The 19,979-nt window shown below is 44.5% G+C and overlaps 1 protein-coding gene and 1 long non-coding RNA gene across 3 annotated transcripts; both read left to right on the plus strand.

Moving 5' to 3' along the window:
• Positions 1 to 5,426: 5,426 nt before the first annotated feature.
• On the plus strand, positions 5,427 to 16,614 carry PCMTD2 (protein-L-isoaspartate (D-aspartate) O-methyltransferase domain containing 2). Of its 2 annotated transcripts, none has more exons than XM_041478392.1 (6): positions 5,427 to 5,543; positions 8,356 to 8,684; positions 9,911 to 10,013; positions 11,773 to 11,944; positions 12,761 to 12,884; positions 14,424 to 16,614. In XM_041478392.1, exons 2-6 carry the CDS (start codon positions 8,378 to 8,380, stop codon positions 14,804 to 14,806), a joined length of 1,089 nt encoding a protein of 362 aa, XP_041334326.1. In that variant the 5' UTR covers positions 5,427 to 5,543; positions 8,356 to 8,377; the 3' UTR covers positions 14,807 to 16,614. The 2 variants fall into 2 exon arrangements, with proteins under 2 accessions (XP_041334326.1, XP_041334325.1); XM_041478391.1 differs by lacking the exon at positions 5,427 to 5,543 and adding an exon at positions 8,106 to 8,255.
• A 355-nt stretch (positions 16,615 to 16,969) lies between these two features.
• LOC121359448 lies at positions 16,970 to 19,878 on the plus strand. Its single transcript, XR_005956045.1, has 2 exons — positions 16,970 to 17,141; positions 18,281 to 19,878. It is a non-coding gene; the product is annotated as an uncharacterized LOC121359448 (long non-coding RNA).
• Positions 19,879 to 19,979: the final 101 nt, after the last annotated feature.

Raw genomic sequence — 19,979 nt, forward strand, 5'->3', positions numbered from 1 at the left:
AGAAAGGCTGAACTCCCTGCCTGGGTCACAGAAATTTAATTAAACCCCGAGTAAAACTGGAAAATCATTTTGAAAAGAGAAGAGACGAATGCAAGAGGTTTTTCATCATTTGACTTTGCATCTCTGCAGTCAGCCGTGATTTCAAAGGGTGTTTTGCCACAGCAAAGGCTGAGGGAAACACAGAAAAGACTTTCCTCAGTGCCTCCTTTAATACAAGGTCCTGGTGCTCATCCAGGCTAAATGAAATATGGACACTCACTGATTGAGGCCTGTAAAGGACCTGCACCCACAAATGCAAAGGAGCAGAATGCAAGTCCAAGTAACACAGTGATCTCCTTGGGCAAGGTTCTGTTATGTTTAAGGTTGTGTTGCGTTTATTAATTTATAGATTTGCATCTATTTTCCATTTGTTCTCCAGAAAGTCTCATGCAACAAACCATTTATTTGGCAGACACAGAGAAATATCAGTATTGCTACGACCTCGTGTGGGATATTGTGTGTAGTTCTGGGATCTCTCTTTGGAAAAAGAAAAGATTAATTTATCCTTGAACAGGTGCAGAGAAGGACTGGCAGAGTGATTAGCAGAACTGAGATCCTATCTTAGGAGAGGAGATTAAAAGAGCTTGGCTTGTTTAGCCTAGAAAAACAAAGGTTAAGAGAGGATATGATTACTTTTCATAAACACATTCAGGGTGGGAGGAAGGGGAATGATTTATGTTAGAAGATAATACAGGTGGGAGATCAAATAAGCCACATCTTGGCCAGGAATAAATTTCCACACGAAATTTAAAGATGTTTTCCTGTTGCTGGAGCGGGGAGGTTTTGGAAGGGCTTTCTGAGCAGGATAGAGAGCTCCCGTGGTCTTTGAGGGGACAGCTGTGGCTGGATCAGCCCCATCGGTGAGTCTGCAGGTGGGACGTGAAGGACTGTCAAAGGCAAAGGAGGGAAGTGTGATATGGCTGCCATCTGATGGCATTTTTATTATTTATAAATCCATTGATTTTATTTAATCCATGAATCAAGATCCAGGAATGGTTTTCTTCCTCCATCAATATGAAAAGCCTGATTTCTGAGATTTTTATGTGGGAGCTGCCTCCTAAATCATGGCAGATGGGCCACAACAAGGCAGCAGAGGGACAGGACAGAGAGCTGGGCTCGCTGGTGCTCCTGGAAGTACCAAGAAGAGATGAAACACCTCTCTGCTCCATGTCCCCACTGTCAGGGATGTCTGGTGACACCTCCTCCCACTCTCAGCCAGGCTGCAGCATCTCCTGGCCGCCTTTCTTCGATGACACACTTAAGTGAGATGCATCCAGGGCTTTAGGAGTCCTTTTTCCATGTGGCACTGGTTATGTGCAGTGCAATCCAGTGGAAATCAAGACATATGTTCTTCCTCTTGCTTCAGCAATTACTCACAGAGCCCTGAGATGAAGTGAAGCAAGATGAAACACACACACATACACACATATATATATATATATATATGTAAATATAGAAACCCTTTGCATGGGCAAGAGGATCTCAAGCAATTTGCTGTCAGTGTGTTAATATTAATTCTAGTGTAAATGCATATGTCTGCATGTATTTGCATACATGCGTGTGTGTGCATATGCATATATAGAATATTTGCATATGAAAGTGGTATAGAGCCAAACTGACCACAGAAAAGGCAACACAGCATATTTTACAAAATGAAAAAAAAATGGTGAAAATATACCCCTATGATTTAATGCTCCCCCAGCTCTTAATTTATGTGAGTCCTCCTGTCACTCACTAATTACCCTGCTGACTTAACCAACCATCTGTATCGCCAGGCTGCAGGTCAGCTCAGTCTGCTGGGCCCTGGTTTGGGGGCTAAAATGCATTTCTGCTGTTTGATCTTCCAAATAAATGAAAACATCTCATTTTAACTCAGCATCACTAAGAGATCAGAAGTTAATTCATGCTGACTGCTGTTTTGAAAATATTTATTAAAGAAACTGGTTTTTAAAAAAATGGAGTTGGAAACTGTAAAACAGGGGAAAATAAAGATAAGGAAAATCTTGGCTTCAGCTTGGCCTTGTGAAAATTGCTTGCTCTCAGCAATTATCTCAGCTAATGAAGGATGGAGACTGATTCTCCCTGGTGAGACTGCGGTTGCTGAGAGCAAGGACTGGTGCCTGTGAGGGACCCTGCCCCAGCCCGGGAGATGCTGAGGTGCCACCTCCGAGGCCCGAGGCGATGCCTGTACTGCTGGGGACACCTTGTGGTGCACGGCTGGGACAGAAACGCTGCCACTGAAGTGCCACCAGGCCCTGCTTTCCTCATCCTGCTCTGCTTTTAACACTCCCAGGGCTGCTGGGGCTCTCCAAGCCAGGGGCAGCTGCCCGCAGGCGTTTGTAGGCAGGGGAGAGTCACTGATTATTGCTGACTCTAACTGCTGGCTCACAAAGCCCCAGCAAGCAGGAAAGGAAGGACTTTGTAAAGAGCAGGGAAAGAAGAAACACAGAGAATGAGCAGCTGGAAGGGAAAGAGGAAACACAGAGAATCAGCAGCTGGAGACCCCTGGAATGACGAAACACCCAACCGTTCTTTTTCTTCCTAAATGTGGGGATTTTTGCAATATGATCAGGCAATTTTTGGTATCCCCCAGAGCTCTGACACCCATGGAGGTGTTTTCAGCAACATTCTCGAAGAGATGGGGAAAAGCTGCCAGGGGAGGAGAACCAGTGGGAAGCTGGGGGTGAGCCCGTGGAGCAGTGACAGCGGGGCTGTCTGGGCACAGTGTGGCACGAGAGATTTGGGCCACGTGCAGCAGAGATGTGCAGGAGTCGGAGGTGCAGAAAACATCCTGTCCCTTGGGGATGATGTGTCCTTCCAGCTGCTCCCTCCCCGTGGCTGTGCTCCTGACAGGTCTGGGGACATGCAGTGGGTAAATGTCCCCCCTGTGTGCGTTTCTCCTGGCTAATCCCTGTAATTCTCTGGCTGGAAACTGCAAGCCTCACTGATCTTGGCAGTTTAAAGCAGCTAGGAGTTGTGAATACACCCGAGAGGGGACAGGGGATTTGGGAATCCCTAAAACACCCCTCAGGTTCTTACTGGGCTTCCTGAGGACTCGTTGCTGCCAGAAGGAAGCACAAGCACTGTTCTCCTCTGCCCCTGTGAGCTCTCTGCTGGCAGCACAGCTGCTTTAGCAACAACTGCAATTTTTTTTATAACCCAGCTTTTATTTTAACAACTTTTGCACTTAAAAAAAAAAAAAAACAAAAAACAAAAAAACCAAAACCCAACTGCTATTTTTCAAGTGATTCCAGCAGCAAAGGGAGCAGATGCTGAATGGAATCACACGTGCAAGGAGTGTGTGTGTCCTGCGTTTGCAGTTTCCAGCGTGCTGCCATTATCCTTGAGCATTCTCCGTGTGAAAGATGAGGAGAGTGCAATCACCACGGCCTGTTTCGGTTGAATCAGCAAGGAGGAGTTTCAGAGCTGGCTCTCCACGAATAATCCCCTTCTCCCAAGCAGCTGTCTTCTGCAGAATGAAAGTGCAGACATCTACAGTATTACCCTGTGCCTGTTTGCAGAGTCTGCTGTTATCACGTTAATGAAGGGAGCTGAGATAATCACCTTAAAGCATAAATAAATCTCGGATGCTGATTCACTTTCTCCTATTTGAGTCTCATTTACCAGGGTAATACTTATTTTTTTGCCACTGCAGGCTTGTTGTGTCTGCCAAGACAGCTTTTTTTTTTTCACAATTCATCTCCAGAGGACTTGAATTAAGAGGCCTCTTGTCTTGTTGCAGTTATTTCTTCTCATTTTGCAGCCATATGAAGTCCTGGATCCAAGGCCAGGCCAGGCAATTTTATCAAATCTGCAGCATCAGCCAATGCTGGGTGGGTCACTAACGCATAAAAACAAACACACACTTTTAAAGGATAATTTCTCTCAGTCTTAGACAGGTGACAGGAGATACCTTTTCCCTATGTCACTGACAGGTGTGTAAAATTTAAATTCATGGCCTAACACTCAGTTATGGGACAGGGATCCCACAGGAAATGAATGGCATGGCAGATGTTGTGAAGTTTCACAATATTCTGTGTTTCCTTCAAGCCCCTGGAATCAGGTGAATCTGCATCTCACTTATTTATCCCTCAGTAAACTCTCATCTGGCATTTATGCTTGCAGGGGAAAAAAAAATAATCTCAGCATGTGACTAAATTTGGATGTTCATCAGCTCAAAATGAAGACTATCAACCAGTTCCCATCACAATTTTATTTTTTCCCCTAAGTTCCCATGGCTTTTTCCCAAGCCTGACTAATGATACCAGAACATCTGGTGCTGGCCAGGCTTCTCTCAGGAGCTTTGGCTCCTGTGTGTGTGCCAGCAGCTCACTGGCATCCCCCAGCCCCTCGCTCCTGCATCCCGGGATGCCTTGGGAAGGCTGACTAGAACAGAGGCTGGATGGAGTTAAAGAATAAAGCGGGGATTTATTAAAAGGCCTCCATGGATGCACCTTGGGCAGCACAAGAGCCCAGCCAGGGCTGCACCCAGGATGGACCAAAATGGTCACAAAATGCATGAGCGCTCACAGGGCCTCTCACTTTTATAAGCTCTGCTCCATTTGCAGATTGCGGTTAATTGTTCAATTAAAGCTTTAGGTTATGAAGTCCCATCCTGCTTGTTATCTTCTCTTCATTCCAGGTTGTTTCTGCTCTTGGGCCTGAAATTTGGATCATTTGTCCTTGGTCCCCAGCTGGAGAAGGAATTGTTTTGTCTCCCTGCTCAGTGAAGAGAGCTTACTACCCCTAATATGAAGCTCAGACCTACACACTAAAGCAGTAAGGAATCTGAAAATAGAAAAGCTAAAACCTGAGGCACCACAGGGACGCCCCAATGCCACCAGGCGCTGGGACAAGGCTGTCACAGCCCCATGGCAGGCCACCAGGACTGGCACAGCTGGGACAGCTGGGCAGTGAGCTGGAGGAGCAGGCGTGGAGATGAAGCCTCGTGCTGGGAACGAGAACTTTGGGAAGGGCAGAGAGTCCGGGAATGGGGAAAGGCACCCACGCTGCGATGGGGAAATGCGACCAGGAGCTTTGCAATGGGAAAAACGAGAGTCATAGGCTGTGTCTGGTCCTGGTACGTTACCCTGAGTGTACATGGCAAGGTTTGGATAGTGGCTTTTGGGAGAAGCTGCTGGAAGTTTTCCCGGATCTCATGGAGCCAATTCCAGCCGGCTCCATCCCCGGAACTCCCCTCACGGAACCAGCCGTGGTACAGTCCTGTCCCCCCCGCGCCAGCTCTGCGTGGTACGGCCGAGACTGCGCCCCCCACTGGGCAGCAGTGGTGTGCTCCCTTCCTCCCCCGCCCGCGGTGGTGGTGCGCTCCGCGCATGCGCAGTGCCGCGAGCGGAGCTCAGCTGGGCAGTGTTTACAGCCCGAGCGCGCCGGCCTGGGCTGAGCGGAGCGGAGTCGAGCGGAGTCGAACGGAGCCGAGCCGAGCCGAGGCGGGACGAACCTAACGGAGCCGAGGCGAGCCAAACGGAGCCGAACCATCCGTTGAGGTACCGCTTTTGTCTGAAATCACGGAATAACCTCCCTTTTCCCACTCCTGCTGCCGTGCCGGGGCAGGGGCTGCCCTGGAGACCTGCCGGGAGTGAGCGGGCGCGTTTTGGTGCCTGGAGCATTGTTTGGAGCCCTGCCCGAGGGGTGCTGCTGTGCCTGCGCAGGGGCCGCGGGTTCCCGTGCTGTGCTCCAGGCGTCGGGCCGGGCGCTGGGCTCGCCTTCGGGCTTGTTTTCGTCTGAGGGGAACATGGCAGCGAGGGGATGTTTCAACACGCAGAGCCACCTTCGATGGCTCTGTTTTGCCCCTTTGCTGTCTCTGTTCTACCCCTTTGCTGTCTCTGTTCTACCCCTTTGCTGTCTCTGTTCTACCCCTTTGCTGTCTCTGTTCTACCCCTTTGCTGTCTCTGTTCTACCCCTTTGCTGTCTCTGTTCTACCCCTTTGCTGTCTCTGTTCTACCCCTTTGCTGTCTCTGTTCTACCCCTTTGCTGTCTCTGTTCTACCCCTTTGCTGTCTCTGTTCTACCCCTTTGCTGTCTCTGTTTTGCCACCTTTGCTGGCTCTGTTTTGCCATCTTTGCTGTCTCTGTTTTACCCCTTTGCTGTCTCTGTTTTGCCCCTTTGCTGGCTCTGTTTTGCCCCTCTGCTGTCTCTGTTTTGCCCCTCTTCTGTCTCTGTTTTGCCCCTCTTCTGTCTCTGTTTTGCCCCTTTGCTGTCTCTGTTTTGCCCCTTTGCTGTCTCTGTTTTGTCACCTTTGCTGTCTCTGTTTTGCCCCTTTGCTGGCTCTGTTTTGGGCAGCTGTCCGGATTTGTGCCTGTGGACTTTGTCCCTGCTCATATTTGGGGAAATCTCTGCTTTGCCTTAGAAGCGTGGAAAAGGGGTTTGCTGCGGAGGGAGAGAGTTTTGTTTAGAAAAGTGTAATAAAAATAAGCCCTACTGGGTTCCCATTTCCCACCAAGTGAAGCGAAGGTGTGGAATCACATGAAGAGAGGAGTTTGAATGTCAGAGTTTGAAGTTGTGCCTATAAAACATGCATTCTGCTGGAAGTATTAATGTCCAGGGAAAGTGATGATTTCAGAAGTGACTGACACCTGTCACAGGGCGGATATTCCCTGCTCCCATTATGAAAATGTCTCAGCCAGCTGTGTCTGTTGTTGTTTTCCATGGTGTAGAACATGGAAGAGTGCTTGTTGTCCATGGAGCTGAGCTGAAACCAGGTCAGACCAGTTGTCCCAGTGGGGCTTGCGTACATCAGCAGGAATTTGTTTGGGATCCAAAGTGGAGCACTGTTAAAGGCACAACTTCTTGCTTTAAATCTAAAAATGTAGAATTTTTTTTTTTAATAGCAAACAGAGTGGAAGAATGAAGGAATCCTAAGAACAAAAATATATAAAAGAAAGTCAAGGGAATCAAGACCCTTGGTGAAGAGAGTATTTTAATGTGGAATGTTAAATAAAAGACTAAAGATACAGGCAGCCTTGTGTTGCAAATGCAGTGAGGTTTTGTGGATGTAAGAGGAGGGGGAAAAAATAATTGTACATTAACCCACCTGGACCTTTGACTTGATGTGTTCCCACTGTGAAGTAATAAAACAGAGTCATTTTTTTGTAGAGAAAATGAAGGAGTAACTGTGGAAAGGGGAGGGGTGACGTTTTATTTCAAGTGTTATTAATGGCCTTGAACTGGATTGATGTGTTTGAGACATGAATGGATTAAGAACTGGCTCGAGTTCCCTGCTTAAGTATATCTTGTTTTGTGTGCCTCTACAGGTGATCAGATTGGTGTGTTATTTGAACAACTGTGAAATCTCCTTGGAGCCTTGTAGCTTTGCTTTGTTTCCTCAGAAAATGAAAGTTTATAATTTGCTGGCTGAATGTAACAAATAAACCCCAACAATTTTGCTGTAGGCAGATCTTCTGATCCCAGGAATGAACTCCAAAGCTGCTGCTTCATGGTTATTACTGTGAGCAGGGAAAGGCATTGTAAACAAACACATCTTAAATCATGTTGTACTTTCTGGAAAGGGTTTTTCTTTTTTTTTTTCCTTAATATATGAGAAGGGGAAAAGAAGCCAGGTTAATTTTGAGTGGTTTTGTTCCCCTGTACATGTTCCTTTAAAACCTGTAGGCTGCAGTGGGAATTCTCTCTGGAGCTGCTGTCTGTGTCATTAAGTGCTTTACTAATGGTGGTGGCTCAGGCTCTGCAGATGAGCTGTGTGAAAGTGCATTTGCTAAAGTGCATTTACCAAAGTAAGCAAGGTTGACAGGTCAGAGTTTTGTTGGGTTTTTTGAGCCTCTGTGCAGTCAACAATCCTGATGCACATTCAAAGGAAATGCAGTTTGAGATTTTTCTGGATTTTCTGCCTGTGTCTTGGTCTCGTCAGGTGCTGTTAGAGGTGGAAAGTCTGTGTGTGACAGGAGCTCTGACAGACAGCCCAAACCTGCCCTGTTGTTCGGGCTTGCAGTGAAAAATGACCCCTAAGCACCAGAGCTGGAATAATCCTTTCTATAAAAGGGTTCAGTGGAAAAGCTGATGTGCTGGTAAAACACTGGGAGGGTTTGAAGACAGGCCTTGCACACTGAAATTGCCTATTGTGATTTTTTTTTCCCCCCCACTAGTGTCAGGTACTGGATGCCAGATCTGCTACATTTTGTTTTCCATTGTTGGGATGGAGACAGGAGCGCTGGGGTGAGGTTTTTCTGGCCCTTGGAGTAGGTAAAGATCTCTCTCAAAGCACTCCATGTACAGCAGCATAATTTAGTGTTGGAGTGCATGTTCTGTATCTCACCTTGCTTTACTGTTATTTCCCTTTCAGTGTTTATAGGAGGCTGCTGAAGATGGGAGGCGCGGTGAGCGCGGGAGAAGACAACGACGAATTAATTGATAACCTGAAGGAGGCCCAGTACATCAGGACAGAGCTGGTGGAACAGGCATTCCGAGCCATTGATCGGGCAGATTACTACCTGGAAGAGTTCAAAGACAATGCCTACAAGGATTTGGCATGGAAGCATGGAAATATTCATCTCTCAGCACCATGCATTTACTCAGAGGTGATGGAAGCTTTGGACCTGCAACCTGGGCTGTCATTTCTGAACCTTGGCAGTGGCACTGGTTATCTGAGTTCCATGGTTGGACTCATCCTGGGTAAATACCTCTTCAGTCACATTAACTGATTGTGTTAGAGCTTTAAAAACAGGTTTTGAAATCGGGGATGAGGTATTCCTCCACTAATGGAGCTAAAAAGGTAGCTGGGAAAGTAAAGAATGCATTAATGCAGCTCGGTGATTTATCAGGATTCTCACAGCCCTCTCTGGAACTGGATGGGATCCAGATTTCTGTGGCAGATCAGAACAGGCAGCAATGTAGTTCCAAAGGTGGCTGTAGTGGATTCCTGCAGGTCTGGACACAAACCTGGGTTTGTTTCCCCTTAAGCAAGACCCCAGGTCAGGATCAGGAGTACAGAGTTGAAACTGGGACTGAGCAAGTCCACAAAAAGCTGTGACTGTATCTTCTCCCTGCCTGGTTTGTGTTCACAGCCCTGTCTGAGATCCACTTTTGACTCTTAACTCTTAACACAGGTGGGAATATTCTCTGGAAGACACTTCAGTGCAGCAGAATTGATTCTATGACCACATCTACAGTGGCACAAAGCAAATCATCCAAGTGGAATTGGACAATTTAAATTCTCCCTGCAGTGTTTCAGTCAGAGTTGTGCTGCCAGGATAGATAGCAAGTGGCTATAGGGTAAAATTTGAGAGAATGTCCAGAATTTTAACTGCTGGGATGTTTATTCTCAGGGTGAAGTCTCATTTCCCATATGTGATTTTCTCCTAGGTTGGTTGACATTACTTAGAATACCAATATGTAACTCCAGGGCTTTTATTTTCTTTTTGCAAAAGTTACCGTGTCAGTTCTGAACAAAAAGCATGAGTGCTGAAAAGCTTTTGTTTTTTCCAGTTTGTTTTTACTGTTAATTGAGGTACAGTGTATGATGACTGTTCCTGATTAATTGCAGAGATTTTTAGCATAAAAATAACATGGATGTGCTAAAACATGCAGGCCATTGGGATTTTTTTCCAGGTGGTCACTTTCACAGCAATGGCATCAATGTTTCCCTCCTATAGAGAAGTTTCCTGCATAGTTAATAGCAAATGATTCAGAATCCATTGTGCACAAGAGGCTCAATTGCTGCCAGAAATTGCAGGTATAGGGTTGCAAATCCCATTGTGGCAGTGAGAGAGCTGACCCCACACAAACACCGACTGTGACACTCATGGAACAATCTGGTGGAGGGAGGAACCCAAAGTGTGTTAATCCTGCTGGATTTGGTGTTGTTGCTGTTGCCATTCCCTGGTGTTCTGCACTTGCAGGTCCTTTTGGGGTGAACCACGGTGTGGAGCTTCACTCCGACGTGATCGAGTACGCGAAGCAGAAATTGGACTTTTTCATTAAAACAAGCGACAGCTTTGACAAGTAAGAATTCAAAATGCCTGTTGGGATTAATTTTGTGCTTTTGGCTTTACTCAGGGCAGTTCTTGCTCCCATGTGGCCCCTCTGGATTCAGGGTAATCTGAGGATTCAGGCTCCTTAGGCTTGCTGAGCTGCAGTGTGTGACCTTCGAAGCCTGAGTGTGTCGTGGGGGTTTCAGAAATGTTTGCAGAGTTTTTAATAGCAATGCTGATGCTGCACGGTGTAGAGGGAGCTGAGGAAGTTTGTTTATTTTTAAATGCACTTGCAGTAACACCTTAAAACTTGCAACTAGCAACACTTGGTTGTGCCTGTGATCTGAGAGCCTGCATAGTGATGAGATTATGAACTGGTTTTTGTAGTGGCCTAATATGTTTTATCTGAGAAGAAGGAAAAATGGCATTTTAAAATATGAAGGTAGTTTTATGATGATTAAGTTGGTACTAAAACTGCCTGGGATTTGATTTATGTTCTTCCTTAGACCCTCCATTCTGCTGCTGTCGCAAGTAATAACTTCCCAGCTAGATAACCATTGCCAATAGTAACCTCAGCAATAAAAGTTGTGGCTGTCACATTTTTGGATCTGTTTCATAGTTTGTTCAAACAGAGAAGCAAAGCATCTGTGAATACCTGATACCTTCCTCTCCTGGTGGGAAGAAAATAAAAATCATGGCATACAGAATTTTAGGCTGCTCAGTCTTTTGCTGTTCCTGCTGCCCTGGGAAGCTGCTGAGGAGAGGGTTGTATTTTCTGCGTGTTGGCAGAAGACTGAAAGTTTCTGGTGCTCAACGGGGATTTTTTCAGTCATGTTGCTGTTGTTTGAGAGATGTTTTAAGGAAGACTTTCTTCTCTCTCCAAATACAGCTATGGAGCAAAGGCAAGCTGAATTCAGAAATTAACATGCCTGGAAAATTGGCTTTGCTGAGTGATGTCTGCTGGGTTGTGCTCCTGGAACAGCATGTGCAGGAACTGTTCTCTGGCTGCTCTGAATGTCCAGCCTTCATTGCAAACCCAGAAAGCTCCAGGAAGCATTAGGAATAAATAGGTGCTATGTTGAGCTGCCACTCAAGATACCAGTAAAAGAATGGATGTGTTGAACAACTTCTACCAAAATCAGCCCTTAAACATAGGGCTTAAAACTTAGGGAGTTTTGGAGCTTGTAAAAAAAGCAGAGGCATCAGAGAATCGCTCATTTTTCTTTTAAACCAAGTCAGAAATACTGTAGGCAAAAAGTCTTTTTTATGAAGGGTGAAATCACAGTTCTTTTGAAGCTGATGGCAAAACTTCCATTGGCTTCAGCACAGCATACTTCTGTATCATCAGGTGGTAATTCCTCACATCTGAAAACCAGTTACAAGCTTTTGAAAATGCAAAAATAAACCCAGGTGCAGGCCTTAAAAGACTTTGACATTTGGAAGCGCAGGTCTAGTATTTGTATTTGCATTTTATAACTGAGTCAGCATCAGGTGACTAAAAATAGCTCGTTCTGAAGAGTTACCTGCAGCTCAAATATGAAATTATGCATCCTTATCCTTTGGAGATTTTAATCCATGAATTCTGACCTCATTTTTCTGTGGTTTTGAGACTTCTAGCTGTAGTCTGTTACAATAATGTCTAGAATACATGGGCTTTGGAGGAGAAATCCTGTAAAACTGTGGGCGTTTTTCAGGTGTTTTCCATAGTTCAATTTTTCCAGAATTATGAAAATAATTTAGTTTGATAAATCATTGCATTCTTGTCTAATAAAAGTCTTTTTCACTTTCAGGTTTGAATTTTGTGAGCCATCCTTTGTCATTGGCAATTGTTTGGAGATTTCTCCAGACTGTACTCAGTATGACCGTGTTTACTGTGGTGCTGGAGTCCAGAAGGAGCACGAGGACTACATGAAGAACCTGTTGAAAGTTGGGGGAATTCTTGTCATGCCTCTAGAAGAGAAGGTTGAGTGCCTTTTTTTTCATATTTCAGTTATTCTTAATTCTGATCATGGTTTAGTCAGTAGCTGTTCTTTTATCTTGCCCTTGTAGCAGGCTGAAGAAAGAATTAAGTGCAGTGGTTTTCACTGTGACTGAAAACTGAACTCTGCACATTTAAGAAATTTGTAGTTTTGCAGTCTTCCATATATTACAGTCTGTTGTTAATTGCAATTTTACTTCCTCACTGCAGAAAATGTGAGCAAAGCTTTGTTTAATGATATAATTTAGTGTTGTGCTTAGTGGCAAAACACAACTTTTTGCTCCCTGACTGGCTCTTGAAAGAGTGTTTACAAGAGTATTTACAAGTGTCAGTGGATTCTTTTAGTAAAAAGTGGGTCAAGTGCCTGACCTTTTACCACTGTCAGGGAACGTGAGAGGAGCAGGTGCAGGGTTTCTTCCCAGTAAGAGGCTGTGCAGTGGGTTGAGGTAGGAGATTTCATCTGTGACCTTTTCAGGAGCAAGTGTTCGTGGTGACTCGGGAATTTTCCCAGAGGTCAGACACAGCTGCTCTGTCCAGTCTGCAGGAAGGTCTGGGCAAGCAGAGTGACCCAAATTACCAGTGCCCATGCTCTGTTGCAGTAGATGAAGTTCCTTGGGGCTAGTCCTGCAAGGAGTTCCCCATTTTTTTTCAAAAAACCAGTGTTGTTTCTCATCACCTTTTACTGTTGCAGCTTCCAGTACTTCAACTTGTCCAGGCAGAAAAGTCATTTGTTCATTTTTTTGCTCTAAACTCTCACTGTAGTTCCCACAATGGACAATAATCTTCTTGTTTTGCTTCAGTTGACTAAGATAACTCGGACTGGTCCTTCTGCCTGGGAGACCAAGAAGATTCTTGCTGTTTCCTTTGCTCCTTTGATTCAGCCAAACCACACAGATTCAGGAAAATCAAGGCTTGTTCACTTGCGTGAGTACTGACATTCCTGAGCTTGGGGGAATTCCTTCCTGCTGCCTAGCTGTGATCTGTAACATCCCTGGGAATCCTTTCCAGGAAAATTACTCCAAGTCCTTCCTTTTTTTTTGAACAGCTGTCTGTCTTGTGCAAGCATTGGAGTTGAATGAAATAGATTCTAAATCACAGACTCACAGAATGGCCTAGGTTGGAAGGGACCCAAAGATCATCTAATTCCAGTATCCCTGCTGTGGGCTGGGACCCCTTCCACTGGACCCTTCCACTGGGCCATCATTCTAAACACAAATGATTTCTTTTGAAGTTGCACCTGAACTTTTCAGGGTGTTTTATCCCTGTTTTTGCACATTCTGTTCCAGTCCTGAATGACTGAATCCCATCATGGTTCTGAGGCACTGTGCCACAAGGAGAGGGAAATAAACAAGCAGTCCCTGTGAGCAAATGTTGTATCTACTCAGAGTCTCACGCCCAGCAATCCAGAATTATACTGAACCTGGAATGCTTGAGGGATACAAGTTGTGCATTTCTTGGTTGGCTGTTTGAAATGCAGGTCGTATCAGTGGCCCCAATCTTTAGATTAAGACTTCAGTGTCAAGAGGCCTCTTAAGAACACGTGAAGACAGAGGTACTTTCATAAAGAGATTAGTCAGGCTTTGGTCTTAACCTGGAAAGGTGTCTGCATGACAGAGAGCAGCTCATGAAACACTTCACAGCAAGATAGAAAAGTCCAATAAAAGTGCCTGTTTCAGCATGTTCTCGCTTCGTGGTGAGACCTGCCCATAAATTCTATGTAGTTATTTTTTCCTTTTTTCGTTCAGGTCCCAGGAAAGCTCACTTGTTGGCATAGGACAGGGACTTTTTGTGTCAGTTTTAATTCATTTTAGTTCATGGATCTGTGTGCATCTATACATTTTTTAAATTTTTTGCTGCATTTCTAAACTGGCAGCAAAGAAGACAGAATAGTCTTCCAAGCCTTTAATGTGGGAGGCATTTTAATACAGTAACTTAGTGTAATGTTGCTATAATTGCTTCTACAAAATGGTTCTCAGCCTGTCTTCACCCACTAAGTCTGAAGCAGTTTTTGAAGAGCATAAATAGTACTTGTGTTTTATAAGTGCAGAACTTGGCAAAGCTGAAGGAACTGTACAATAGAAAAATCATTTTGTGGAAGAATTAAACAGACTTCAGGTCTAGTTATCTACCACAGGAAAATACCTGATTCTAAGCCAATGAAACAATCGCAGCTCCCATCACTAAGTCTGCATTCACACAATCTTTTACGATGTGCATCTTAGAATAATTGAGAACTTGAAATCAAGGCAGGAAATTTTTTAATGAGAGAAACGCACAATTAAATTTCATTTGGAAACTTGCAACACAGTTTATCCGAGTTGACAGGAGCTGAATAGAGCTGTTTGTGTAATCCCAGCAGGGAATTCAAATGGCCTGATTTAATCAGAGCAAACAGAACTTTTCCTGGGAGTATCTCTGGGGGAAGTTTCTCCCTCTGCGCTCACAGGTTTCGTTGGCTTGCAGCGCCCGTGGCCGTTCGCAGCCTGCAGGACCTGGCTCGCATCGCCATCCGAGGCACCCTGAAGAAACTCATCCACGAGGAGGCCCTGAGCGGAGCTGGGAACGGCCTGAGGAGCCCGCCCAGGTTCAAGCGGAGGCGGCTGCGGCGCCGGCGCATGGAGACCATCGTGTTCCTGGACAAGGAGGTGTTCGCCAGCCGCATCTCCAGCCCCTCGGACGACAACAACAACAGCGAGGACATGGAGGACGAGAGGCTGGAGGAGGAGGACTCCAAACCCTCTGAACTAAAGCCAGACCCTCCCGTGAACTTTTTGAGAGAAAAGGTCTTGAGCCTGCCGTTGCCCGATCCCTTGAAGTATTACTTGCTTTATTACAGAGAAAAGTAGTTTTTCTTCTTTTAGAAAGTGGGAAGTAGGCAGAGAATAAAGTATTCCTTAGGGCTTGACAAACATGTCCCACTTGCTTGCCTGCCAATGTGACACCCGAGGCAGTAGGCTGGCTGGGGAATGTGGCTGCTGTAAACTTTGACATTATAGCTTTTTTGAGTTCTTTCTTTCTTCTCAGTTGTATGCTATAGTTTTATTCTACAGCAGGGATTCCTTAGGAAGCAAGTTGGTGAAGTGCTCAGCTGCTTATGGAAAGGAGGATTTAATTCCCTCAAAACTAACTGCAGGAGATATTCCTAAAAATCTCATGGCTGCTCTACCGAATATCAGTTGGGGAAAAAACTCCTGAGTAGCTCCCCAAAGACCCTTCCTGTCTGTGCTCTCTCCCACTAAACCTGCCAGGTATTTGCCGTGGTGTGTGTTTAATGGAGGATGAAGATAATTAGTTAAAACCTGACCTGGCAAATCATGTTTCTTCCAGTAATCTGAAAAGCACAACTTTCACAGAAAGGAAGGAATTTTTTGCATTACCCTTGTGGCATCCAGGTTTTGAATGAGAAGGAATCAGCTCCCCTTTGGTTGGTCTGCTTTGCTTGTAAATTATATATAAATTTTCACTAAAAATGTTTTAAAAAATATTGGGTTTTTTTAATGGAAAACCCCTGTTCTAGAGAATGAGTTGTTAGGTTTCTGTGGTTCTTTCAAAGCTATGGAGGCAAGTGAGGAATTGCAAAGCTGTTTAACTTTGACAGGATGCAAGGTAGTCAGGGTTGGGACTGCTGTCTCTGAAAATGTTTACAGAGTAATTCTGAGTGGGGAAAAGGGTAGAGAAAAGCTGCAATGCAGTGAGTTTGTGCAAGCTGAAAGCAGTATCTGTGGGTTTTGCTGTCATGTGAGATAGCTCAGATCATCTGGGCTGAGCAGAGTGAGGTGCAGAGCACCAGCCTGAGCAGTAAATCAGCCAAACAGAGTTTTGTGGAGGGTCTGCAGGACCTGAGAGCAGCCTAGAGAGCCAAACTGATGCGGTTCTCCGGTGTTCCTCTGTGTGTGCCCCTGCTGTGGCAAAGTGGCCAGAACACAACTTGTTCACAAGTGTTCCGCAATGGAGTGGAGCTGCTCAGCTGGGTAGGTGATTTTATTCCTTCAGCAACAAAGCAGAAATTTTAACAGGTTCATATGGAAAGACTTGTCACTCTGCAGTTCTGTGGATGTGAGCTGTAATTTTTATTTCCAAAACTCTCTGTCCTGGTGATGGAAGGGGATGCTGTGGAATCATAGGATCACAGAATAGTTGGGTTGGAAGGGACCTTCAAGACCATCTTGTTCCAACCCACTGCCATGTACAGGGGCACCTTCCACTAGGCCAGGTTGCTCCCAGCCCCATCCAGCCTGGCCTTGGGCAGTTCCAGCAATGGGGAGTCCACAATGTCTGTGGATGATAAAATACTGTGTTTAGAAAGGTTTACTTGGTTCAGCCTGTTTGGGAAATGTACCTGAACTGGTAAAGGCTGGAAAGAAAACCTGGAGTTTGTGTTGATGTGAAATAGTTCTAAAGCTGGGGGGAATGAAAAGCTCTCTTTCAGCAGGTAATGAATTTGTGTTAAGGCATTGCCCCATCAGAAGCACTTGAGTTGGTATCACTTTGATATCTTTTGTTTTTTTCAATGTGTACTGTCTCCTCATTTTCTGAGGAGGAATGAGTGAAGACTGTATTGCCAAATGGTCCTGAGTTGCACAACTTGCTTCATGAAAAATAGTTTCAAAGTTCTGTGTGGCTTTGAAAATAAATGAATAACATGTATGTCTAAGCCTGAAGTGGAGAACTTTTCCTTGCTTAACAGGACTTTTGTGTCTCTTTGGGAATATTGTCTGATAATCCTGTATCATGTGGCTGCTGGCATGTAACAGTCATAGGATGGGTTTTGCCTCTGGTTTCCTGTCTCCATGTCTGGTCTCAATGGTACCCCAAGTTGTCTTGCTCCCTTGGATTTTGATTTCTTTATTTGCAGTGGGGCAGTTCTGTGGCCACTGAGCTGATGTTTCCTGTAAAGGTGCACGTCCCCGTCACTGGGTTCTGGCAACTCCCATCAATTTCTTTCTACAAATGCAAGTCCTGAATGTGGTGATAACTAGAGGGATTAATAGAGGGATTAATACTAGAGATTAATAGAATCTGTGTGTAATTATTCTCAGTGCTTCCCTACATGCTGTGGCCTGTTATTTGTTGGAAAAGTCTGTTTAATGGGTGTCATGTCAGGTATGTGCCTTTCTGGATTGTGGCACAATTTCCACACCACTCCATAGTCCAGGGTGCCTCCTGCTTTTTGGCTACCAGGTCATCCTTCGGATGTGAGCTGTAATTTTTATTTCCAAAACTCTCTGTCCTGGTGATGGAAGGGGATGCTGTGGAATCATAGGATCAGAATGGTTGGGTTGGAAGGGACCTTCAAGACCATCTTGTTCCAACCCACTGCCATGTACAGGGGCACCTTCCACTAGGCCAGGTTGCTCCCAGCCCCATCCAGCCTGGCCTTGGGCAGTTCCAGCAATGGGGAGTCCACAATGTCTGTGGATGATAAAATACTGTGTTTAGAAAGGTTTACTTGGTTCAGCCTGTTTGGGAAATGTACCTGAACTGGTAAAGGCTGGAAAGAAAACCTGGAGTTTGTGTTGATGTGAAATAGTTCTAAAGCTGGGGGGAATGAAAAGCTCTCTTTCAGCAGGTAATGAATTTGTGTTAAGGCATTGCCCCATCAGAAGCACTTGAGTTGGTATCACTTTGATATCTTTTGTTTTTTTTTTAATGTGTACTGTCTCCTCTTTTTCTGAGGAGGAATGAGTGAAGACTGTATTGCCAAATGGTCCTGAGTTGCACAACTTGCTTCATGAAAAATAGTTTCAAAGTTCTGTGTGGCTTTGAAAATAAATGAATAACATGTATGTCTAAGCCTGAAGTGGAGAACTTTTCCTTGCTTAACAGGACTTTTGTGTCTCTTTGGGAATATTGTCTGATAATCCTGTATCATGTGGCTGCTGGCATGTAACAGTCATAGGATGGGTTTTGCCTCTGGTTTCCTGTCTCCATGTCTGGTCTCAATGGTACCCCAAGTTGTCTTGCTCCCTTGGATTTTGATTTCTTTATTTGCAGTGGGGCAGTTCTGTGGCCACTGAGCTGATGTTTCCTGTAAAGGTGCACGTCCCCGTCACTGGGTTCTGGCAACTCCCATCAATTTCTTTCTACAAATGCAAGTCCTGAATGTGGTGATAACTAGAGGGATTAATAGAGGGATTAATACTAGAGATTAATAGAATCTGTGTGTAATTATTCTCAGTGCTTCCCTACATGCTGTGGCCTGTTATTTGTTGGAAAAGTCTGTTTAATGGGTGTCATGTCAGGTATGTGCCTTTCTGGATTGTGGCACAATTTCCACACCACTCCATAGTCCAGGGTGCCTCCTGCTTTTTGGCTACCAGGTCATCCTTCAGTTTAATCACAGCACTTTTAAAGAAATCCCTTTAAAAATGACATTAAACTTCAGGTTCCTGTTAGTGAGCCTTGCAGAGATTCTGTTAAAGCTGACCAGTTGAGGGAGGATTATCTTTAATTTATCCCTTGTTTGGTTATTATCCCCATCCCAACCCCAGCTGTAAAAGGTATTTTATCAGATTTTTCACCAGATTTGCCTTTTTTTATTACATTTGCTAGATTTTTGTAGCTTTCTATAAGATGCATAAATACTGCTATTTTTTCCTGGATAAGGTTGAATAAATAAATAAATAAATATATATATATACAGGAAATTTATGTTCTAGGTTGTCAAATTGTCCTCTTGTCCAAAAAACCCCCACAGATCTAAACAGATAGTAGAAATTCTATGTACAGTATAACTGTGAAATAGTATTGCTTATAGCCTGTAAATAAAGGGGAGTTGTAAATACATTTTCCCTGTGCACAAGCACTTGCACTGTAGTTTTGTAGGCATTTCTAGCAGAGGGATGGAGGCAGAGCTGGGTTTGGATCTGTGAGCTGTCCAGGAATTCTACCTGCTTTGTTTCCTTCTGTGTTCTCAGCAGTTGTCACTTTTTTTTGCATGTGACTCCTTTTAGGTTTCAATCCTGCAGCAAATTTGCAAAGAGAGCTGAACTTCAAGCTGCTCTAGTCACGAGTGTGTAAGCTGAAAAATCTGTATAGAAACTAGGGTTCAGTTGGTCTGAGGCATGCAGAAGTGTTATGCAATTTCAACTTCGTTAATAAGTGTTTATCAATAAATTTAGTAAAGGCTTTTTAGCCTTCTTAACATGGCTTTGTTGTGATTAGAACACTTTGTAGGTGAGTGCTTATTTCCATAATTGGAGGTCAAGACAAAAACAGCAGAAAAAATGCTTAACAATATGGTGCAGGTGCATAGTTTTAGATGAACTCCTCAGAATGTGTTCTCTCAAACCTGTCCAGATATAGAGTTCCAAACCTTGAGGTAATGCAGCTGTGCAGGATGAATTTTGGGATCAGCACACACAGCACTGATGTAGATTTAATGTGTCAGAGTGCTTAAAGAGTGGGCTTAGTTCCCTGGCTGTTTGACCTGTAAATAACACCTACCAAAAGGTGATTTCATCCATTTCTGTACTTCAAGGAGTTGCCTGAACCAGCATGTCAGGAGTTTGTTCTGTGCATTTTGAATTGCAGCTCCCCTCTTGTCCCCTGGGCTCTGTCTGAGTGTTTAATCAACATGGATTTTTAAGAGCGGGTGTTCAAGGCTTTCATTTCTCCAGTAGTGAGAACAATATTTTGGTTTCAGCTGTGCTAGGAATCTGATCATAATAGCAAATACAGCTGCTGCTAATTAAATGAATCTGTTAACCTTTATTCCATAGGATAATTGCCTGTCTGTGTGTTTCTTCCTGTCATCTGTGTGTATGATAAATGTCCTTTTCCTAGCTATAACAGGAGATTAGTTCAACGTTAATGTTTTCCTTCACGTGGTGTGTGCTGAAAGAAAATCCTTTTCTGCTTTGGAAAGCCGTGGATGTGTCATACAAATGGTATTGAGGAAATTAAACTTGTCAGATGATGTTTATGTTCACTTCATTGTAAAACAGAACATCACAGTTCCCTGGGGTATAGAGGGGGCAGGTGCCCTGAGGGAAATCTTTCTGCTGAAGAAAAAGGGAC

This window comes from Pyrgilauda ruficollis, unplaced genomic scaffold, assembly GCF_017590135.1.
Source record: "Pyrgilauda ruficollis isolate IOZ18807 unplaced genomic scaffold, ASM1759013v1 scaffold45, whole genome shotgun sequence".
NCBI lineage: Eukaryota > Metazoa > Chordata > Aves > Passeriformes > Passeridae > Pyrgilauda > Pyrgilauda ruficollis.

Excerpts from the sequence above, each read along its gene's own strand:
- PCMTD2 (XM_041478392.1), top strand. The coding sequence starts at position 8,378 with ATGGGAGGCGCGGTGAGCGCGGGAGAAGACAACGACGAATTAATTGAT. Across the intron at positions 8,685-9,910 it reads CATGGTTGGACTCATCCTGG|GTCCTTTTGGGGTGAACCAC; the intron begins GTAAATACCTCT and ends CTGCACTTGCAG. Across the intron at positions 11,945-12,760 it reads TCATGCCTCTAGAAGAGAAG|TTGACTAAGATAACTCGGAC; the intron begins GTTGAGTGCCTT and ends GTTTTGCTTCAG.